Raw genomic sequence first — 24,289 nt, forward strand, 5'->3', positions numbered from 1 at the left:
GAAGCTTACATTTTTCCAAATCAAATGTGAAGGGGTCTTGAATCCATCCTTGCATTTCATCAGGGAGTGGAAAATAATGCCTTATAAGAGTTTTAAGAGTGCTTAAGTGAACGATTATTTGTCTGATGTCTTCAAAGTCTGCAATCGTTTGCTCATTTTCTTTAAGAAATGAATCTAGTCGCTGAAATTGGTCACAGCTGTTCTTTTCAATTCCGTTTTTCCAGAGAGAAATTTTTTTTTACCATGGCCTCTGTTTTCTTCTCAACATAGAACACATCAAAATTGTCTCCTTGCAATGATAAGTTCCAAATATTCACTTTTTCAAAAATATCAGCTAAATATGCTAACCATAGAAGCCATTCTAAGTCCTGTAGTCTCGAAACTCATGGTCCATGAAAAAAAAAGGCATACTTCATTGTGGAGTTCAAATAAAGGGCAAAGAACATTTCCTCGTGACAACCAACGTACTTCTGTTTGAAGCAGCAATCTCTTATGCACACTACCCATTTCTTCACACATAATTGAAAAAAGTCAGGACTTCAATGGTCGGGTTTTGATGAAATTGACCATTTGTACACTTTCATCCAGGACTCTTTTTTCAAATCATCAGGGAGAAATTTAGCTATCAGCACTTCACAGTGAAGACGACAACATGAACAACACACAGTGACAACAACACAGAGTGAACTTACATTCTGGTGCAACTTGTTTTATATGACCTACTAGTCCTGTGATATAACCACTCATTGCTTTTGCTCCGTCAGTACATACAGAAATACAATTTTTCCATTCAAGGTTTTCAGCAAAAAATGAATCAATTATATTAAAAATATCCTCACTCATAGTAGAAGTTTTGAGAGGCTTACAAAATAAAATAACTTCAAATATTGCATCCTGGAATTTTCTACGCACAAAAACAAGTAATTGAGCTAGCCCAGCTGTGTCTGTCGACTCATCCACTTGTATGGCAAACCACGGGCTACATTGAATAGCTTGAATGAGTTGGTCCTTAATATTACAGGATCTTTAATTCTTTAATTCTCCTGGAAACTGTGTTGTTTGGCAAATGAATGGTTCTGACAGGGTTTGCCTCTTTTTGACCAAACATACAAGAAACTATTTCTTCCGCTTCTGGAAGAATGAGTAACTCGCCTATTGTGTGAGCCTTTCCTGCTTTGGCAATTTGAAGGCTTACTTTGTAAGACGCTTTAAGTGCACTTGCATTTTCTTCTACACCAGAAAAATGCTTAATTACGATTTTTCTACTGAAGTCTTCCAAAAGACGTTCAAAATTGCTTAAGGGCATTATTTTTTAATGCTCATGTTTTGTTTCAAAGTGTCGCCGTAAAAGAGACAGTTTCTTAGAATTTTGTGACAGGACTTCAGAGCAAACAACACACTGTGGATTTGGTTCTACTAAATTTCCTGTCCATGTAAAGCCAAATTGTAAATATGATTCATAATATTTACGTTTTTTAATTTTTTTATCACTTGATTGTTTAACTTTTAATGTTCTTTTAGTTACTGCTGAATCCACCTCTTTACTCACATGGGATGATGACGTAGTCGTAGATGTAGAAGCAGTCGGCCCAGGCTCCACATTGCTTTTCTTCATAATTATCCATGTTTCAGGGCACTTTGGAAACACGTTCATTTAACTTCACAGTAAACTGAAGACTAAAAATAACTTTAAGCAGAGCAAGTGAAATAAATCACAACAAATGCGTAGAGCAGTAAGAAGGCACATGCACTCACTTAGAATGGTTGTTTTAACTGGGAGATCAGCTGTTCGGGTAGGTTCGGCTCTCAGGTAGGGAAGGGGAGGGAGAATTGACAAACATGTACAGACATGAACTACAGTGCTGCGCTTTGTCACTCAGTTCTCAGAAATTAATCAGTAGCAGTGTTGCAAACTTAGCGACTTTGTTGCTGGATATAGCGACTTTTGAGCTCTCACGGCATACCCCACATTGAGAACCACTGCTCTAGAGCATGGGTGGGGAACCTTTTTAGTACCAGGGGCGAATTGCAAGTGCATAAGAACCTGTGGGGGCACATCTTTGCCGAGAAAAATAATGAATATTAAATTTTACAAATTCATAGGTTATGCAGTATTAATTAAAATGTTATAATGCTTTAAATACTGAAACATCACAATTATAAAGTTTTAATTTTAATGAAACTTTTTATCTCGCACCTTAATGAGAAAGTTGGCCCTGCTTTCCTTAGCAAAGCTCTGAAACTCTTCTGACCATATGGTCATCCTGGAGTATAAACAGAAAATTTATTTATTGATTTTATTTATGTTAGATGGCACTGATGATGCAGCAATTCTTAGTTGATTTGCAAGATTATCATCCTTATGTCTAGCACTCAAGTGGTTCTGACTTAATTTAATGTTGAGAAAAACTGTTCACATCGTTATGTAGTAGAAAATAGTAATGTAAGTTTCAATGATTTCTCAAAAGTGGGGCACTTCCATAGCCAGGTGGGCAAGAGCAGCGGTGTGTAGCACACGCTTCTTGATTAGACCGGGGTTCAAGCCCGTGACCACCAAATACGGAAGATGCGGAAAGGTCAGGGAATGACCACCGCATATCCTAGCAGCAATATAGCCTTAGTTGCCAATGCTCCTAAAAAAATAACCAAAAAAAACCTCAAAAGTGGATATTTTTCAGTATCTACGTAGGATTTATAAAATTCCAAAATAATGCACTAATTAAATTTGGTTTTAAAAGTATTATCGATTATAAATGAATTAACTCTAGTTTCAAGGAATCATCTGGCATCACATCAAAAGGATTTTCTTGCAGTTTTAGTGCGAGTTCATGATTTCATAAATCTTGAAACATGTTTTGAAATTGATTTTAAAAAATTGGAACACTCTGCAGCATAATCCACTATTGATTCTAGTTTCAGTTTTGGAAAATGTACCATGCAGTGTTTTTTCAGTCGTATAACTCCACAATATGAGAAATGCTTGGTGTGCGTGGTTTAATCTAAAAATATTTGACTAAATGTCTAAGTGTATGAAAAGGTTGTTTATGCATGGATAATACACTTCCATCATTTCTACTACCCAGGTAGTAGACTAGTTTTAAGTGAAGCGTTATTTATTCAAAGCAATGCAATACCTCGGCAACTTGTTGTGAGGGTATTCACAATATGAGATATAATTAAATGATGCATACATACTACCAGGGTAGTAAAAATGATGGAAGTGCATTACCCATGCATAAACAACCTTTTTCATACTCTTAGACATTTAGTCAAGAAATATTTTTAAATTGCACCATTGATTCAAAGGTTCTGATATTGACAAGAAGAGAGGTAATAAGCTGATTTCGCCCATGCAATTTGAAATTTAGATCATTTAAGTGGCTAGTGATATCGACGCCAAATCACATAATCACTTTTGGTCTTCTGATTCCATAATCGGGGAGCCTTTAATATCCATGAAGAGTTTCAGCTCTTAGAACCGCTTGAGCATGTGCCCTTAGCCAGCGAACCTCACAATGGTACAATAAATCACCATATTCCTCTTCAAGGTTCTTTAACATTTCTTTAAGTTCTCTGTTCTTCGATCCCTTATTTTTTAGGAAGTTAATACATTTTGTTACTACTTTCATCACATTGGTTATTCTTAGAGAATGTGCACATAAATTTTGTTGGCGAATAAGTCGGTGTTTTTGGTGAATAAGACAGTGACACACTATTTAACACATTAGGTTCCAGTTGATGGCTCTCCAATTCTTTTTTAATTAAAGCACCAAGTCCTTTTTGAGCTCCTACCATAGATGGCACACCGTCCGTAACTATACCGCTCAGTTTTTCCTAAAGTAAATTGTAATCACTTATTGCTGATTTGACTTCTGAAAAGAGATCTTCACCTGTGGTAGTCCTGTGCATCGATTTTAAAGCAAGTAATTCTTCTTGTATCGTAAAGTTTGCCATTATCCCACGTACAAATATAGCCAAATGTGCTGTATTTACTATATCTGTTGTCTCATCTACAGCTGTGGAATAAAACACAAATTCTGATGATGCTTGTTTCAAGGATATCGTTAGCGATGTCTTTTATACGATCAGAAACTGTCCTCCGTGATAAACTAATATTCTCAAACAAGCTGACTTTTTCTGGAGTTAAAATTCATGCAACAGCAACTATATACTCTTTAACAAACTTGCCTTTGTGTGGTTTCAGTTTCTTTACAATTAGCTCACACACTTCATAACTTGCTTGCATTACGGATGTATTTTCATGAATAATATGTCTTTTGAAAATAGATTGCTGTTTGCATAAAGATTCTTTTAAATATATTAGCTTGTCTAAACACAGTCTCTTTCAGTTTTTCGTATTCCTTATGCTTGATGAAATAGTGGTGTTCAAGATTATACATTTTATAAACTGCATTCGATCCTTTAGAAATGACACACACACTTACCATTTACTTCATTGAAAAAATAATTATTCGTCCAGTTTTCATCAAACAAAGAACTTACAGCTCTTCTTTTATTATTACTAGTCATTACAGAAAGGGATTACTTTTATGCACTTTACAATATTCACTTAAATAGAACTAAGCAAATTAACTATAAATGTTTCCAGCATTCAAAATTATTGCACTTAATTTGCAATTATGTAATGACACAACCAATGAAGATAAAACTTAAATCAACACTGACTATCCATCACCAATAACAAGACCGAATAATTCAGAGCCAATGCAATCAAGCATGGTTTTGGGGGAGAAACAAATGCTAAATGCTAATTGGTTGTAATAATATTATAACTATTACATCATCAATTCATACGTATTCTGACTCATGATTAATGTCACAAGACAAGCATTACAGGTAACAGAAATTTGTTTATGGAGTGCTTAAAACAATCCATAAACAAACTTCATTCATTCAATCAGCAGGGAAAATGACTGTTTTGCTTGTAAGGCTTATGCCATTTTTTTTCATATGGCATTTTAGAGGACTTCGTCAGAGGGCAGTTTCAAATTTGACTGACGGCAAAATTTTGCTTGCGGACGAGAGGTTTCCCACCCCTGCTCTAGAGAATAAACTGAAAATTTGTTGCTTAAGGAAAGCCAGATCGATTACCACTGAGGATCTGGACCATGTACCCATACTGACGTCTTGATGTGTGTTGAAGGAATGTTTATGAAGGAATTGATAAAAAAAACATTTCTCTTCATGGATGTCAAGTACAATATAAACTATAATTTAACTATATCAGCTATATTAGTTGAATTTCAACTAACAAAATAGAGGATCACATCTCTGAGCTCTGCTTGCAGTTATATATATTACAGTTCAGAATTTGGATAGTAATGTGAGGTAGACTAAAAAGTAATGGTGCAGCATGTTCCAGCTAGGTTCTTCATGTAGCTAATAGTTTCTAATAGTACATGCACAGTAGTGATTTTACATGGTTGCTCATTTACAAACTGCACTGTTTTAAATGAAAAAAAATCTTTGAACATTTAACATAGCTGTTTATGCCATATGGGAATTTTTTTCCACATGAACATCAGTGTGAACTCAGCTGAAGGCCTGTGTTCTGAATAGAGGTTTAAGTGCTCGCTGTCTGAAGGTAAAAACAGCATGCTGTTATGAGTTTCTGACTGACAAAAATGTGGGACTCCTTTTAAAAAAAGGATTCTTCAAAAATCAGTTCAGTCTAGTACATTAGAGACTAGACAAGTTAAAAAAAAAAAAAAATCAGACAAGTAATGCCTGGTGATATACAAGAGTTTCGTCAACGGGATTTGAAGCCGTTCCACATCCTTTCTCTAGGTAGGGAAAAACATGGATAGTTGATTACAGGATCATTTGGATAGAAATGAAATTCTGAAGAAAATACAGCATGGTTTTTGTAAAAATAAAATCATAATTAACAAACTTGGTCAGCTATTTTGATAGCCACTTATGAGCTGGATGTGGAAATAATTTTGACATTCTTTACTTAGATTTTAGTAAAATGAAATGTTAGACCCCATTCTGTGTGAGAGGTTACTGTATAAGTAGGAACATGTTGAAATTTCAGGGAAAATCCTTAGATGGATTGCAGGATGGCTGCAGGGAAGGAGAAAGAGGGTTTGATTTAATGGTTATTCTTCAGATTGGGGTAATTGAAGATGTGTGTGTTCCCCAAGGATTATTACTGGGACCACTCTTTTTTGATTTTCTTAAATGACATAAACAAAGGGATAGAGGCATGATGTCAAAATTTGCAGATGGTGTCAAGATTGGTAGAATAGTTAATGATCGGCACCAAGTACAATTTCTTTCATATGACTTTGACTTCAGAGATGGTCAGAAAAATGGAAGCTATCTTTTAATGCAGTAAAATGCAAGGTCTCACGTTTGAGGAATAGCATCCACAAAATGACTTGCACACTTGGTGAGGTTTAACTGAAAACAGTAGAAGAAGAAAAAGATATGGGAGTTATCATATGATTGGGCATGAAATTCAAGCAGTGTAGGCAGGTGACAAGGAGGACCTGTGGTGTCCTATTGATGATTTATCAAGCATCTGCTTGTATAGATAGGAGGTTGCAGTACCATTGTATAAGGAAATTGAGAGACCACACTTGGAATACTGTGTCTGGGTATGGAAACCACGCCTAAAAAAAAAAAAAAAAAAATTAGCTTACTGAAAAGGTCCAAAGCAGGCAACAACACACCTGTTGAGATTGGCAAAAAGAGACCCATATATGGAAAGCCTTCAAATATGTGGAAATTTGAGAGCTTGGAAACTGGCTACCTTAGAAGAGATTTGATTGAGGTGTACATGGCTTCTGAGAGGTGAAAGTAAAATTAACTGAGGGCAGAACTTTCATTGTTATAAATGATTCTAGAACTAGGGACTATAAATTCAAATTACAGAGAGAAAGATTTAGAATAGATTGCAGAGTTTTCTTTTAGTCAGCAAGTTGTTAATCATTAGAATTCATTTCCTCCATGAGTGAAACTGACAACTTGGAGAAATTCAGATCTGAGCTGGATAGACACCTACACGAGGAGGGAGTCAAATAGATGATTATCTCTGATTTGCTCTAGTCCCCCCCCCCAACTTAGAGAAATGCATACTCTTTACCTGTGTTCGATTTCAATCACAGAAAAGAAAGATTGTCTTCTCACGTTGAAAACAGAGGGCCAAGTACTCAACTGTATGGCTTTGGCTGATGATCAGCTTTCAGAAAACATCATTATCCACAGTTCTTAAGTTGCTAATGTCCTTTTAAATTGTTTATATCATTAAAAAGGGTACATCCACTGTATATTTTAAAATTTGAGGTGCCAACAGGACAGCTATTTCAAGAGTTACTGGCTTCTTGTTGGCTGGCATTTGGTTCAGTCTGTATTGGCAAATCTACACTGAACTCTAAATAATGTATTTTGTCTAAATGAATAGCCAAACAATGTATGGAAGTAAAATTGTCCTTTATAAACTGTTATGTATATCTGTAATGCCTAGGATTGGGCCACATTTTGCCCTATTCAGTATAGTACTATAGGATTGCAAGGGTATTTCAAAACAGTAGTTGAAATCAAATAAAATTTGTATACTTTACCTGCTCAGGTAAAGTGGATGAATTTTATTTGGATTCAAAAGCTTGTTAAGCACTGGACAAAATGTATCAAGTTAGGTGGGGCATGTGTAGTAAAAATGATATCAAATTAAAGACATGTTTGTCTACAAGTAATTTTTTTTTTTTCCTTTCATTTATCTCTCTTCTCTCAAAAGTTATGTACAGTAAACCCCCGCGAATAGCGGGGGGTTACGTTCCTGAGAAATGCCACGAATACTGAGTTATGGCTGCCATAGTAATAAAGTGGTTCCATCTAAAGTATGAAATATATAAGAAAAACTAGTCTAAAATTTTGTCTATGTATGTATTATATGTACCTTCATAATATGACTATGTACATAGTGAAATGCAAGCATAAGGCATCGAAATGAAAATAAGAAACAATTTAATATTTATTAGAAATTTCAAACAAATCTTTCAATCCAGCGCTTTTGCTTTAGCTAAAAAACTTATTCCGCGAGTTCTATCACCAGTTTCGCTAAAGTGTTGATAAAGGTAGTAGTAGTAGTAGTAGTGGCATGTGATGCAAGAAAGCAAGTGTATGAGCTTATGCAGCATCAGCCAAAAAAAAAAAAAAAAAAAAAATCACACCATTGCCTCCAAATGCCTGTCCAGTTCCTCCTTAAATTTATTCAACCTATCAACTCCCACAACGACAGATGGAAGTTTGTTCCAGCAATTAACCACCCGCTGGCTAAAGGCAAATTTCCACACATCTATTCTACATCTGTCTTTTCTTAATTTGAATTTATGCCCCCTTAGGTTCGTAATCTGAACAAGTGGAAGGATCCCATCAGAATTCAGCATGCTCAACCCATTCAAGGCCTTATATACCTCAAAAGTTCGGTCTTCTATCCAAAGATTTAAAGCTTTTTCCATTTTTTCTAATTTAGCATCACAAGTTACAGAGCAAATTTTTGAAGCAATTAGCGCGTTTTCACCGACACTACAGCGGATTTTTCTTCCAATTTTTTGATTGATCGTACCGTTGACTCATTGATTTTATATTGTTTTGCCACTGAGGAGACACTTTCACCATTAGAAATTTTGTCTAATAACTCAGTTTTATTCGCCAATGTCATCACCTTCTTTGATATTTTCAAATTTCCCTTGTTATTCGTAGCCATATTTTTGTACGGGTTAGAAAGAACTTGTCCAAATAAAATCACTTTCTTCCATTAACATACTCGAAAAAGTCTGTTTTACACTGCAAAATGGTAGATTTATCACTTTTGTAAGCATGTCAATTAATAAATTGATAAATTTATTCAATTTATAAGCATATAAATTAAAAGCAAATGACGAAACCTTCCATGGCAAGCGCATAACACATACTAAACAAGGATTAGCGAGAAACATCCACGCTTGCGATTTTGTCACCCCTTTACCCCCCACCCACTGAGCGCTGTTTTGACCGGGAAAGATAATTTTAGCCACGCCCATGTTTTTTATGGTGGAAAATGTTCATGGTACTTTAAAATTCACATTTTTTTTTTTTTTTTTTTGGTTTCATTTTATATTAAATCAGCGACAGCGAATAGCAGGGGCTTACTGTATTAAGAAGCATTACTTTTCAGTTCACCTTTGTATTTACGCAGAAAACAATATGAAATATTACTGTTTCCTTCAGGTGCCAATAGAGACAGACCCAAGAGATGCACCAAGCATGAAAGGGACTGTCGGCATAGATCTTTTCTCTGTTTTTAGCTACTTGAAGAAGAAATTTTGAAAAACCAGATCGAAACATATGAACATTGTTTCAAATTGTTTCCTGTGTAATATTACCATTTGTATTTTAAATTACAATCTACCTGCAGGAATGACTTTTTACCTGTTAAATTTGAACCTATTCATTTTGGCTACTCTTCATGAAGTTATTCTGTTATGCTACGATGGGAAACATTTCTGGAACTCATTTACTGATATATGTTGTAGTGCCCTTAACATATTCTGCTAGACTTATTCCAAAGGATGTAAAATATGATATTGATTCTTCGGAATAAGTCAAATGAGGAGGGTTCCACATGAAGGATCCTTTTTTTTTTTTTTTTTTTTTCTGTCACAAAATGCATCATTATATCAATTTTTATAAACCAGTTCACTGTTAGTAACAATTTCTGATGGAAAAATTAGCTGTTTCAAATGGAAAATCCTCCTTATATATATATATACTGGTGTTCAAAGAAATTGCATCACTCCTTAAAATTGTAATTGTTGTCCGAATAACGTAAGTATATGGCAATATTTCTTACAGATTCCATCAGATAAGATTGACACATGTAGGTGATGACATAATATTGCATCAGCTGTATAAGCACGCTCTGCAAGAGCTGTAGTCATTCCTTGCTTGTATCAGGATGGCGAGTTACATGCAGTCGACGACACGAAGAAAGATTGCTATTGTTGCTTTACGTGAGGAAGGATGTTCTTCCCGTCATATTGCTTATAGAGCATCTTGTAACTTAAGAATACTGGTTCTGCTGATAGGAAAAAAGGAACCGGACACAAACGAGTCTCTACACCAAAACAGGACGACTTTTTGAAGTGCTTATGCCTTAAACTGTAAAGCTTCTTCATTTCAGCTGAAAAAAGAATGGGAAGAACATACAGGAGTGGTAGCAAGTGCAGTTAATAGTCAGAAGACGCCTCTTCAAAAATGGACTTGTAGTCCGTCGTCCTCACAAAAAAAATGAAAAAGGCCCGATTAATTTGGTGTGAGGAGCATGCCAAATGGATCAACGAGCAGTGGAAGTCAGTTATTTTCTCGGATGAGAAGAAATTCAACCTGCATGGCTCTGATGGGAGACAAACGATTCATCATAGATGTGGTGAAGAATACCATCCAGACTGTATAGTGTCTACAGTGAAATTCCCTACCAACCAAATGATATGGGGGGTGCATTTCGTATTGCAAAGTAGATCACTTGCATTCCAATATAACCAGGATACCTGGCTATATTGGAATGCAAATTGCTGCCAACCATTAGAGACCATTTCAACCTTCCAAGTAACTGCATCTTTTAGGACTACTCTGCTCCTTGTCTTTGGGCAAAAAGTGTAAGTAGACATTTCTGTAGTTACTTTAGCTTCATTTCTGCATTTTGAAACTACAGGTTCGACAGTAATGTGTTTACATCTGTTACAGGTGAAAAAATGGTTGGAAGAATGATCCATTACAACTCTTAGCTGACCAGGAAACAGCCTGGACCTGAATCCTATAGAGAATTCTGGCATCATGTGGAATCTGCAGTTGCCAGAAAGAAACCAAAGACCCTTCGTGAACTTCAGGAAGTTATAATTAGTGTTTGGAACCAAGAACTATCAGTTGATTATCTTCAGAAATTGATCTTGTCAATGCCTTGACGGTGTGCTGCTGTCATCAGGGCCAGAGGCGGTTCAACTAAATATTAGTTTGCACCTGGTGAACTTTTGATTTTGTTTTCCATTTAAAATGATAAACTGAAGTAAACTGAGGGCTTCTCTTGCAAATGCTCATTTTGGAATATTTTGAGAGTACCTGTCAAATATTAATTAGCTTTACCTTAACTATTAATAAATATCTTTTGTTTATATTTCTCTTTGTGATGCTAGTCATTAATGTAACATACCATCGCAAAAAGGGTTAGAAACGAGAAATTCTTAGGTGATGCACTTTCTTTGAACACCAGTGTATAAAAGGAGAATTGTACAGCCATTAATTTATATATATTATATCAATCATTATATGAATTTTTATAAGCTAGTTCACCATCTGTAATGGAATTTCTGATGGAAAAATTAGCTGCTTCAGATGGAAAATCCTCTTTATATATTGTACAGTCATTAATTTATATATTTTCTACTTGTAATTTTGCCTCTTCAAATATTGTCAGGTTTGTATTCCAGTTATATTAATTTTTGTACTCTATACTTTATTTTCATGTTGAATAAATGCCCACTCATAATTTGTGAATTTTATAATTTCTACTTTGTTATACATTTTTTATGATAACTTTTAACTTGACTTTTTTTTTTTAACATAACCCAAATTTTACAGATATTGCTTTGATCTTTCTATTTTATTTTAGTGGCTTCATTATGGCTGTTACTTACATCAACAGTAATAATGCTGTTGCCATACTTTTATTCATCCTGGCAGCTCTTCATACTTTCTTTGCTGTAGTGTCATTTCTTATGTTAGTAAAGGTAAGCAGTATGGGAGTAATGGAATAATATTGTTATTAATATAACAAATTAACTAATTGCAGTGAATTCTATCAAGATGATCAGTTCTGTAATTTGTTTTGTTAATTTATACATGGTGAAACATTTTAATTTGGCTTCTTCAGTATGACAATTTACAGACTGGCAACCTGCAGAAATTATTACATACCCATATGGTGAAGAATGTGCTTCAGAATGACTGTCATGAGCACGAAGCTTCAGATGCTTTTCACAGTGTGCCACATAAATATACATAAAAAATTATAAACGTAATAGGAAAATGCTGTGTCTTGCAGGCAGGAGGAATACCACCTTTTTTTGGTGAGCTGCCTTGCTAATGCTACTCACAAACAAATTGCATTACAGAGAGATCATTCTCATTGTCTAAAAGATAACACGAAACACTACTATGATAGCCAGTTACAAACCTTACTAGTCTCTAATTAGATAGCAGATGTCATCTGGTGACAGTCCCCAAGCAAAATATTTAAGAGGTTTGTTTGATGTGAGCTGTTATGAAGAAACACCTCAAAAATGATAAAGTAGATGAAATTGGTACCGGGGTAGATCTCTAAGAATTTGAGCTTCCTACTTCAGAGTATGTTATTTGTTGTGAGGAGACAATAAAATTTTTAAACTAGCTGAAGTCGTTTACTAAAGGCCACCTACTGTCTGATAAGAGAACAATAAATTATGAAGAAGGCTGTCATAGCAGTGTATTGTATTTTAAACAAATGGTAGGATAACCTCTGCACACTGCCATCAGTTTGAAAGTAGTGCAGCACCAAGAAAGCCTAGTTTGTTTTTCTGTGAGATAAAAACATAAAGACCCTATGCAGTTGCAATTCTACAGGCTAAAATAAACATAGAAAAAAGACAGAGGTCCTGATTTTATACAGATATTAATGAAATATTCTTCTGCCTACAACATAGTCCGGCGCCTCCGTAGCCAGGTGGGAAGGAGCAGCAGTGCGTAGCACACGCTTCTTGATTAGACCGGGGTTCGAGCCCGTCACCACCAAACACGGAGGATGCGGAAAGGTCAGGAATGACCACCGCATATTCACGGAGCAATATGGCCTTAGTTGCTAATGCTCCTAAAAACCAAATAACAACAACAACATAGTCCATTGAAGAAACTTTTGAATATGTATGCCTTATTTTGAATTTAATCCATGATAGTTGTCTTTCCCTAGATTTTTCATACAATTTTCAGTCTTTAGCTAAGTGGGAAAAGCATTCTGCTAGTAATTAAGGTAATTGTTCTATTTCCAGAACTCCAACTAAATTGTGAAAAACAGTTGTATATTACTATGGGCAAAATGATGAAAGGAAGAACTTGAAGTTACTACCGTGCTATAAGCTGATCATTGACATATCTAGACGTAGAATGGCTGATGCCAGTTTTAGATTTCTACAAAAGCATATGCAGTTGATGCCTGTGTTCATGAGTCAATGAACTTTTGACTGTAATATTTGAAAATAAATTAATATAATATTTCTGGATATTATAGTTTCTTCAAATGTTCTGAACCAATCTTAGTGAATTTCATTCTAGATATACTTCCTATGTGAAAATAGTTGAAGTTTTTCAGTGCCTGCTTTTCAGAATTTAAAAGTTCAATAAAATCAGTTCAGTGTGGCAGTCGAGGAGTTTAAACAGAAAATTTTATTATAATGTACATGTATAATACAAAACTGCATGCATACTTTTCAGTTTGTTTTCATTTCCAGAGTTCCAAAATCATAAGTTAATTGTTGGTGAGCAAAATGACTATATTGCCATTAACACTTTATGCATGGAACTAAGGAACTAACTTCCATCTTATACTTCATTTCCATTTTTACATATTGATACCGTGCATCTGCATCTGCTGCTTTTTCTGTACTTGACACTTGCAGTGACCTTTTCCACCTCACCTATAGAGTTGATATCCACAATTTTCTCCAATTCAATCTTTTCCTCTTCTTCTTTGGCGATGTCTTGTTTCATTGCTATACGTAATTTGGTAAGTAAACAAAAAAAAAAAAAAAAAAATCAGCTGAAAGAACTATTTGCATACATAATCAACAAATATTCTGCAGTCTGAAGTTTACTTTACCAAATGCGGGTCATTTTTATTGTTGGAGAAAAGGAGGGGGGGACTTGAACATTTTTAATTGTTTAAAAGTTTCTGCTGATCTGTCAGATGAAAATATGAAGTATAGCTATTTAAAATAAATTCAACTTTCTGCTTATTCAGAAAAAATGGATTGATAGGCCTGGTCCCATGTCTGAATAAACTGAACTCACCACGGGCAACTAAATAAACAGTCTCAGGAGTATTTTCTAGTAACTAAAGTATAAAAGTTGTATTATTATTAATTTATATTGTTAATATAAATTAATAATATTTAACCCCTAGCATTTTTGCTGTTATGGGTATTGCATCAGGCATACATGTAAAATTTACTTATTTTCGCTGATTGCAATAAAGATATTATATAGATATTATAATATAGAAATTTATTTCTATATTATTTTGTATCCAAAAAATCAGTAAATGAAGACTGTTATAATACATAATCTGCAGTAAAACTAGGTTTGATTTGGACTCCCTGTATTTTCTTAAGTATCTATGCTGCATTTCCAAAATATTAAAGTTAAAATTTTAGTATAAACTTTTAATACTAAATTTTATTTAACACAAAACTTTGTGCTCAGCTGAACTTTCTTTCTTCTCAGAAAGCCCTCAAGGAATTAACAACATTCTCCAGATCAAGACTTACTTCACATCATTCCTATTCTGAGATCAGTGCTCTGCTGCAACCACCAGGACCCTACTAGCATTATTGAATGCAATAAATTTTACATAGAACCTATGGAATGTTCCTCAGTTGTTGCCTGGAAAGCACAAATGCAGCATAAATCTTTGGAACATCCTTAAGACAGGGTGTCGTGACTCACATGGAAATAACCAATGGCAATTTATGAATGAGTCATGATTTAATCCATTGCGGAACCTGTGGAATGTTTTCCAAGGCCTACCTGGTGACTAATCATAGCTCACCTGGGGATTCTTTTCTTAGTGATCGATGTAAGGAGTGCACCGATCTTAAATTACAATTTGGTGCACTGATGGAACAGTTTCAGTCACTGAAAAAACAGGTGCTGCCCTTGAGAATAATGTATCTGGGAGCTCATCAGGGACTCAAGACTCCAGCAATCTACCAAGTGATGCACACCCGATTAGGGCCTCAAAACAGAAAAACCAAGTGCAAACTACTCTGGTTAAAAAGGACATTGTTTTATTAGGAGACTCCATTGTCAGGGAAACGGGGAATATTTTTTGTAATAAGGATAGGTGGAGTAGAACCGGGGTATGTCTGCCGGGAGCAACTATTAATGATGTCACCAACAGATTGTCAGATTTTATGGGGAGTAAAGAGAATATTATTATTCATGTGGGGGCTAATGACATTAAATGTACATGATCTGACGATTTGTTGGAAAAATACAGGACTATGCTGAGGAAATGCCGTGAGCTAGGCCACAATGTCTATGTGTCTCCAATTCTGACCAGACACGATAGGAGGGATTATATGTTAAAAGCTTTGTGGCTTAACTCAAGACTTGAAATTTCTATCAGCATGGCCCACACTTGTAGGTAGAAGGAATTTGTTTTGTAGAGATGGGATACACTTAAACAAAGGTGGTGCAAAAGTTTTTGCCAGTATTATTGAGGATACCTTAAAGGTTCAGGGAAACTGCTAGTTAGGGGGGAATGTGGATAATACTGACACGCGTTTATCTGATAATATTGGTCAAAGTAACCCTTGCATATACCTCAAGAATTCTTATCTGTTCCCCCCAACTTGACATATTATCTAGATGTTCTGGGGGCAGAAACGTTTCAAGTGAGCAGGTAGCTAATGCCAGGGAAGCGAGCCTAAAAAACTTTAGGGTTGTTAAATATATAAGCACAGTAAGTCTTAATTGTTTATATAGTAATGTTAGAAGCGTTGTCAAAAAAATGAGCAAATTCGAACTGCTGGTTAAAACAAGTAACACGGACATAATAGGGCTTACGGATACTTGGTGCCACCCGGAAATTGGGGATGATGAGTTTCAGTACGGCTTGTATAATGTATTTAGGAAGGATAGGGTAGATAAAAGGGGTGGTGGGGTAATGCTTCTTATCAGAAGCAGCCTGAGTGTGACGATAGCTTTCCTGGATTCAAACGTTTCACATGCTAGTATAGAATATGTATGGTGAGATAGTTGGAAACAAAGGTATAATGCGAGTAGGAGTAATCTACAGACCAGGTGATTGTGAAGATTATGACGAAAGCCTCTACATGCAAATGGAATGGGCAAGTAAGCGTCAATGTCTTATTATGGGTGATTTCAATTTGCCTCTGATTGGAGTAAATGGGAAGGAAACTCGACATGGGGAACAAAATTTTTAAATCAACTAGGCGACTGTTATTTGTATCAACATGTCAGGGAAAATACTAGAGAAAAGAATATAGGCTAGACCTCATCATCACCCATGAATCAGATGACATAACAGGGCTGACAGTAGAGGAACCAGTAGGAGGAAGTGATCATGGAGTTCTACGGTGGATGATGAAGAGAGAGAGGTAGCAGTAGTAAAAGGCAAAGGAATGGGGTATAATTTCAGAAAAGGAAATTACGATTCCTTATGGTACTATGTGGCCTCTATTAACTGGGTAGATATTGCACAGAGAATGAATACAATTGAACTGTAGTATGCTTTTAAAACGTTAATCACAGATGCCTTGAATGCGTATTAACCATTAAAAAAATACTCCATGAGCAGGGTTCCAAGTTGGATAAATAGTGAAGTTGCCACATTACTTGAGCAGAAAAAGGTGGCATCGAAAGGTTACAGAGCAATAAAAAGTACTGAAGCCTATAACAGCTACAAGATGATCTGTAATAAAGCCACAGAAAAGGTTTGACAGGCAAAGGCAGTTTATGAGAAATCACTAGTAAACAGAGCAAAGAGGGGTGATAAGGAATTCTTCACATATATAAATGCCAAGAAGAGCAGGACAAACCAGATCAGACCTTTGCGTAAGGGAAAGGGGATAGTATTAAATACACCAGCTGCCGTTGCAGATGAACTCAAAAGTTATTTTTCATTGATATTTACAAGTGAAAAACCTTTTGTGGCAATGGGAAATTTTGGGAGCGAAGTTGAAAAATATGTAAATAATGATATTGAAATTTCGCAAGATTATTTAATGAAAAAACTTTTAAGCCTACAGGCCAGTAAGGCTCCTGGAGTTGATGGAATATACCCTATAATCTTAAGGGGAGGCATCAAGTGAGTCCATTGAACCATTGAGGCTAATTATGCGAGCATCACTAGACTCTGGCACTTTTCCAATCCAAGGGAATCTCCCCAATGTATCTCCTATACATAAGGGTGGCTCTAAGAGTGAAGAGGGAAATTATCGACCTGTCAGTCTGACTTCAGTGGTAGGGAAACTCATGGAGGCAATGATCAAAGGTGGAATTCAAGATCATTTGGATCTAATTGAAATTGTCAATGATACTCAGCATGGTTTTGTAAAGGGAAAATCATGTTTAACAAATCTGGTTCGCTATTTTGAAAGGGTCACTCAAGAGCTGGATTTATGGAATAATTTCAACATTGTTTATTTAGATTTCAGCAAAGCTTTTGACTCAGTCTCACATGAGCGGTTGCTTTATAAGCTGGAATAGGTTGGAATCACTGGGAAAATCCTTAGATGGATAGAAGGATGGCTTCGGGGCAGGAGGCAGAGGGTTGTGATAAATGGCTATTCCTCAGATTTGAGTTGATGTAAGAAGTGGGGTTCCCCGAGGATCAGTATTAGGACCACTGTTGTTTTTAATTTTCATAAACGACATCGATGAAGGGATAGAGGGCATGATGTCTAAATTTGCAGATGTTAAAATTGGTAGAGTAGTTAATGATCACTGTCAAGCTGAGCTTCTTCAGAGAGACCTAGATAGACTTCAGCAATGGTCAGAAAAATGGTAGCTATGCTTTAATCCAACAAAGTGTAAGGGATTGCACCTGGGAAACAGTAATCCCAAAATAACTTATTCACTTGGTGGAGTTCAGCTAAACCCAGTACTGGAGAAAAGGGATTTGGGTGTTATGATATGGTCAGACATGAAATTCTCTGAGCATTGTAAACAGGTTGCAAGGAAGTCCCATGGTGTCCTATCGATGATCTATCGAACTTTTGCAAGTAGAGATAGGGACGTGATAATCCCATTATATAAGGCTTTTGTTAGACCACACTTGGAATACTGTGTTCAAGTGGACCGCACCTAAAGAAAGACATCGAGTTTCTTGAAAGGGTGCAAAGATGGGTAACTCGCCTGGTGAGATTGGCAAAAGGGCGTCCTTATGAAGAAAGACTTCGAATATGTGGGGTTGCAGAGTTTGGAAACTAGACACATTAGACGAGATTTGATTGAGATGTTTAAGGCTCTGAGAGGCATCAGTAAAATGAATGAGGACGAAATTTTCAAGATTATAAATGATGCTAGAACTAGGGGACATAAATTCAAGTTACGGGGGGGGGGGGAATGTTTAGATTGGACTGCAGGAAGTTTTATTTTAGCCAGCAAGTTATGAATTACTGGAATAAGTTGCCTACATAGGTGGTAGAGGCTGACAGTTTGGGGAAATTCAAAGGTCATCTGGATAGTACCTTCAGGTGAGGGAAGCGCATAGGATGATAGGTTTAATTTCATTTTCTTTTATTAATTATTATTATTTATTTTATTATTTTTTTTTATCGTTGTGTTTTTTTTTTTTTTTTTTTTTTTTGGCTGGTGCAACATAAGCCATAGGCTTTCTTGCACCATGCGGCCATTACTAATACTAATACAGGTGTCAACAGACAAGTGTGACAAGTGTCAACAGACATTAAAGTTTGACACAGCCTCAACTATGAAGTTATCTGTATAAACAGAAAGTATAGATTTTCAGCTTAAGCAAGATCTTTTCATCCAGGAAAACAGGTTCTTGCAGTGCAATGTGATAACAGTTAATAGTGCCAAATTTTTACCAGTGATATAAGAGGAATCCTTTTTTTTTAGCTTTTGTTCCTCTGTGCAAGGACATTTGGAGAGAAAAAAAATAATGCAGCCTAATAGCACAAGTGTGCTATTAGGCTGCAGCATTTTCTGTGACTTATATAATTATATTGTCATGGCAATGAATTCTGACCAACAGTCCAAAAGGATAGTGCAGCATTAAAAAATATAAATAAAAATTTAAGAGAAATGAAAAGCAAACCGACAAACAAAAAACATTAGAATTTATATAATCACTTTTTTGTTTTTTTTTCTTGACTGAAAATTACCCAACTTGCTCAGTTTCCTGAAAACAAAACTTTGCTACTAAAGTACCAGGAACAGTGAACACAAAACTCCAAGCTACCAAACTATGGGCAGTGGCATAACAGATCACTGGTCCTTTCAGTGCTTAGTAGGAACTGAACTTGCCATGGTACTTAGCAGTATCACATATTTGGATTTTACAAAAAATTATGACATACCTCCATATTCAAGTTGAACAGTTCTAATGTACTGAAAAAAAATTTTTTTTTTTTTTCATTATTTATTTTAGTATATAGTTGTGTATAATATATTTTATTTCAAGCAGCTTCCATAAATAGTAGCTTATTTATTTGCACAAAAAAAGAAAACGATTTAATTCCCCACAACCAAGGTAAAATTTTGCAGCTCCAATCAAGCATTAGCATTAGTAGAGGCATTTGATGCAAGAAAGCAAGCTTATGCAGCATCAGCCAAAAAAAAAAAAAAAAAACCACTTCCACTTCACCCCTCTGTTCGTTCAAAATACCTGTCCAGCTGAGCCTTAAACTTATTTAGGCTATCAACTTCCACGACAAGGGATGGAAGTCTGTTCCACCAACCAACCACTCGCTGGCTAAAGGCAAGTTTCTGCACATCTATCCTACATCTGTCTTTCCTCAATTTGAATTTATGCCCTCTCAGGTGATTATTCTGAGCTAGAGGAAGAATCCCATCAGCATTGAGCATTCTCAAACCATTCAATGCTTTATACACCTCTATCAGATCACCTCGCTGGTGCCTAGTCTCCAGACACTGTAATTTGCAAAACGTAAGCCTTTCTTAGTAAGAGCACCCCTTTGTTCCATTCACTAATCTTGTTGCCCTTCTCTGTACTCGTTCCAGCAGCTCTACATCCTTCTTGAAATGAGGCCTCCATACCTGTATACAGTACTCTAGGTGTGGCCTGACCATTGCCTTATACAAGGGAATAATCACCTCCTTAACCTCTAGAAAAATTCCTATATATCATTGACAATACACCATGAGCTACTCTTGCAGCCCGTCTGCACTGCTCAGAGAACTTCATATCTGCCTGCACAACCACCCCCAGGTCCCTTTCATTCTCTACCACTGTCAGTGTAGTACCACAGAGTTGATACGTTGCTCTGGGGTTGCTGTTTCCCATGTGTAGTACTTTACATTTGTCAATGTTAAACTTCATTTGCCACCTCTCAGCCCATCTGCTCAACCTTTCCAGATCCTGTTGCAGCAGCATAGTGTCAGTAGTGTCCTAGACAACCCTGCCTACCTTTGTATCATCTGCAAACTTGGACATTAAGCTTGATATACCATCATCAATATCATTTATGAATACAGAAAACAATAATGGACCCAACACTGAGCCCTGAGGGACTCCACTAATAACATTAGTCCACGACGAGCAGTGTCCATTGATTACACTCTGTCTTCTCCCCCTCAGCCACCCCTTTATCCACAGCAGCAATTTGCCTCCAATGTCACACTGCTCCAATTTGTGCAGCAGTCTTCCATGTGCAACAGTATCAAAAGCCTTTCTAAGATCCAAGTATATAATATCAAAGTTATTCCCTGCATCCAGTTCCTTTGTGACTGCATCATAGTATCCAATCAGATTGGTCAGGCAAGACTTCCCCTTAACAAAACCATGCTGTGTCCGAGCTATAACTGAAGTCTTGTCTAAATGATCCTGCAGTGCTTCTTTAACTAGTGCCTCCATTAATTTTCCTGGAACAGAAGTTAAACTCACAGGTCTATAATTGCTTGTGTCAGCCTTTGATCCTCCTTTGTGAATTGGGGTCACATTTGCACATTTCCAGTCTATGGGTACCTCCCCTGAGTCCAAGGAAGCTCTCATAATTATGGCTGAGAGTTTGCTTACTTCCTCTGCTGCCTCCTTTAATATAACTGGATAGATCCCATCCACCCTGGGTGCCTTTCTTGTGTTTATCTTCAACAATTTCTCCTCCACTTTACTCTCAGTTATTACAAGATTCTCTAGCTTACTGCCAGAGTTGAATACACCTCTGGCTTTCCCCTCGCTAAATAACTCCTCATGTGTGAATGTCGATGCAAAATATTCATTTAGTTTGTTAGCTACCTGAGCAGGATCATCAACAGTTGACCCATCGATATCAAGTGGACCAATCTGATTCATCCCCTTCCTTCTAGAGTTTACATAAGTAAAGAACTCTTTGCTGTTTTTCTTTGCATCCCTTGCCAAGGATTTCTCGTAATCTGCCTTCGCCTGCCTAACCTCCTTTGTAACTTGGTTACAGATCAACTTGTATCTATCATAGGCTTCTCTGTCATGTGTTAATTTATATGTATCCCATGCATGTTTCTTCTCTGACATATGCCTCATCAGTTCATCTGACATCCATTTAGGCCTAAACCTTGAACAATGTTTCTTAGTTGGTATGTAAAGCCTAGTAGCTTCCAAGATAAGTTCTTTGAATGCTTCCCATTTTGCATTTGCTGTTGGTAACATCAGTTGGTCCCACTGTATAGAATTTAAATACTGTCTCAGTCCATCGTAGTCGCCTTTACAAAAGCAAAAACCCTTCCCTTTACCCCTAATGGTAGTTACCTCTTTGAGTAAATCCCACTTCAGCACACTGTGATCACTGCCACCTAGTGGTTCAAATTTTCTGCAGATTCTTAATGCATGAAGAATCACTGCTGATAATTAAATCAAGAGTATTCCTCCCTCTAGTTGCCTCCCGAACATGCTGATGTAGAAAACAATCATCCAATAAATCCACAAAAGCCTTGCTAGTGTGTGAGTGACCAGCCCCTAAATTCCAGTCAATATCTGGGAAATTAAAATCTCCTATTATATTTTTTCAGTTACACTCAGACACTGGGCATTTTCTGTCTACCACTAAAGTAACATCAAGCTATTTGCTGGCTCACATAGTGTAATTAGCAAGAGCAGTTTGCACTTAGTTATAAAATTTAATGAAAGCAATACACAAAAAAGCCAATTCAGAAGAACAGTGCCCATGGAAGTATCTGTAGAAAAGGCATGCAGTAGAAACTGAATGTCTATGAGACATTGAGTGGAGAGAGACTCTGTTAGAGAGGAGTCATTGATTAACCTCCGCCCTCTTCTGAATGAAATCTAGAAGCCTGAGAGAGGTTTTGCAGGTGCCGCCCCAGATGTGGGAACAATATTCCATGGTAGGGCGGATTTGTGATTTTGTACAGAGTGAACAGCTGATTGGAAGAAAAGTAACGCCGAGAGTGAAAGAGAAAACCAAGTTTTTTTAGATGCAGAGGAAGCAATATTTGTAATGTGCTTGTGCCAAGAGAGATTAGAAGTCAGGGTAATCCCCAAAAGAGATATATCATCTTGACTAGAAATCGGAGTGTCACCAAAGATAAGCATAGGAGCAGAAGAATTCTTTTTGCGAGATATAAGACAAGACTGAGTTTTAGAAGGATTGAAATCAACTAAGTTGTCTTTGCCCCATTGGAGAATTACCTGGAGATTGGCATTTAAGGAATTGGTAGCGGATATTCGAGAAGTTGAAGCTGATTGAGCAGGGCAGGGTTTCTCAAACTGGAAAGTGCAATACAGTGTGCTATCAACGGCAAAACTATGGGTAGGATTTCCAGTCAATGGAAGAAGGTCGATAATATACAAGAGAAAAAGAGTGGGGGAAAGAACTGAACCTTGGGTGACACCAGCATTAGTGGAGAAGTTAGGAGACAGATCCATCTACCATCACCTTCACTGCATGATCAGAGAGAAAACTGGATAACCGATTACAAAAACAGTTGGCAAACCATAAGATGAAAGCTTGTTTAGAAGACCTTTATGCCAAACATGATCGAAAGCCTTTGAGATGTCAAGAGCAACTGCTTGTGTTACTTAGCAGGTTGAAATGGTTTCTAATGGTTGGCAGCAATTTGCCTTCCAATATAGCCAGGTGTCCATTGACATTTATGGAACCTTTTATAAATTGCAGGTAACCTACTCTGCAATACAAAATGCACCCCCATATCATTTGGCTGGTAGGGAATTTCATTGTAGACACCAAACTGTCTGGATGGTATTCTTCACCACGTCTACGGTGTGAATCGTTTGTCTCCCATTAGAGTCATTCAGGTTGACTTTCTTCTCAATCGAGAAAATAACTGACTTGCACTGCTTGGGGGTCTGTTTGACATGCTCCTTACACCAAATTAATCAGGCCTTTTTCATTTTTTGTGTGAGGAGGGGCTTCTTAGGACGACAGGCTACAAGTTCATTTTTGGAAAAATCATCTTCTGACTGTTACTGCACTTGCTACCACTCCTGTATGTTCTTCCCATTCTCTTTTCAGCTCAAACGAAGAAGCTTTACAGTTTAAGGCATAAGCACTTCAAAATGTGGTCCTGTTTTGGCATAGAGGCTCATTTGCGTCCGGTTCCTTTTTTTTCCTATCAGCAGAACCAGTATTCTTGAGGTTTGGAAAGAAATCTACTCATTGTCGACTGATTACAAGACGCTCTATAAGCAATATGATGGGAAGAACAACCTTCCTCACATAAAGCAATAATAGCACTCTTCCTTCGTGGTGTCAACTGCACGTAACTCGCCATCCAGACACAAGCAAGGAATGACTGCAACTCTTGCAGAGCTTGCTTATATAGCTGAAAGTAACAGCTGATGCAATATTACATCAGCTATGCGTGTCAATTTATCTGATGCAATCTGTAATATTAACATATACTTACGTTATTCAGATGACAATTACAATTTTAAGGGGCGATGCACCTTCTTTGAACACTAGTGTATTATATGACTGTCTAAACCTTCAAGCATAATTTTGTCAGAGATCTTGAAATGGAGAATAAACTGAGATAGGTTAATAATCTGAGAGAGAGAGAGAGAGAGAGAGAGAGAGAGAGAGAGAGAGAGAGAGAGAGAGATTGGATTTGTATAATTGCAGCCTTGAATAGCTCGGTATGTTTCAGATCTTGTGGACAAAAGAAGAAACCAGAGACTGATTATATAAATAAAATAAGATGTCACAAATGAGGAAACTTGATTACCCTGAGACAACAGTTAAGAGTGCTGTCTATTCCAAGAGCAAAAAAGTTGGAAATGAAATTTATAAGCTTT

General features: G+C 36.6%; 1 protein-coding gene across 4 annotated transcripts in view; it reads left to right on the plus strand.

Annotated features, from left to right (window-relative positions):
• The window catches only part of LOC150080597 (secretory carrier-associated membrane protein 1-like), a 200,133-nt gene that overhangs the window by 115,704 nt on the left and 60,140 nt on the right, over positions 1–24,289 (plus strand). For all 4 annotated transcript variants that reach the window (XR_016547416.1, XM_090381746.1, XM_090381748.1 and 1 more), the window contains exon 8: positions 11,675–11,792. Coding sequence is in view for 3 of the 4 variants with exons in the window: in XM_090381746.1 (XP_090237872.1) it covers positions 11,675–11,792 (118 nt within the window). In the remaining variant the exon portion in view is untranslated. The remainder of the gene's footprint in view (positions 1–11,674; positions 11,793–24,289) is intronic.

The sequence above is a fragment of the Mastigoproctus giganteus genome, chromosome 9 (assembly GCF_048544385.1).
Source record: "Mastigoproctus giganteus isolate SK-2022 chromosome 9, ASM4854438v1, whole genome shotgun sequence".
Taxonomy (NCBI): domain Eukaryota; kingdom Metazoa; phylum Arthropoda; class Arachnida; order Uropygi; family Thelyphonidae; genus Mastigoproctus; species Mastigoproctus giganteus.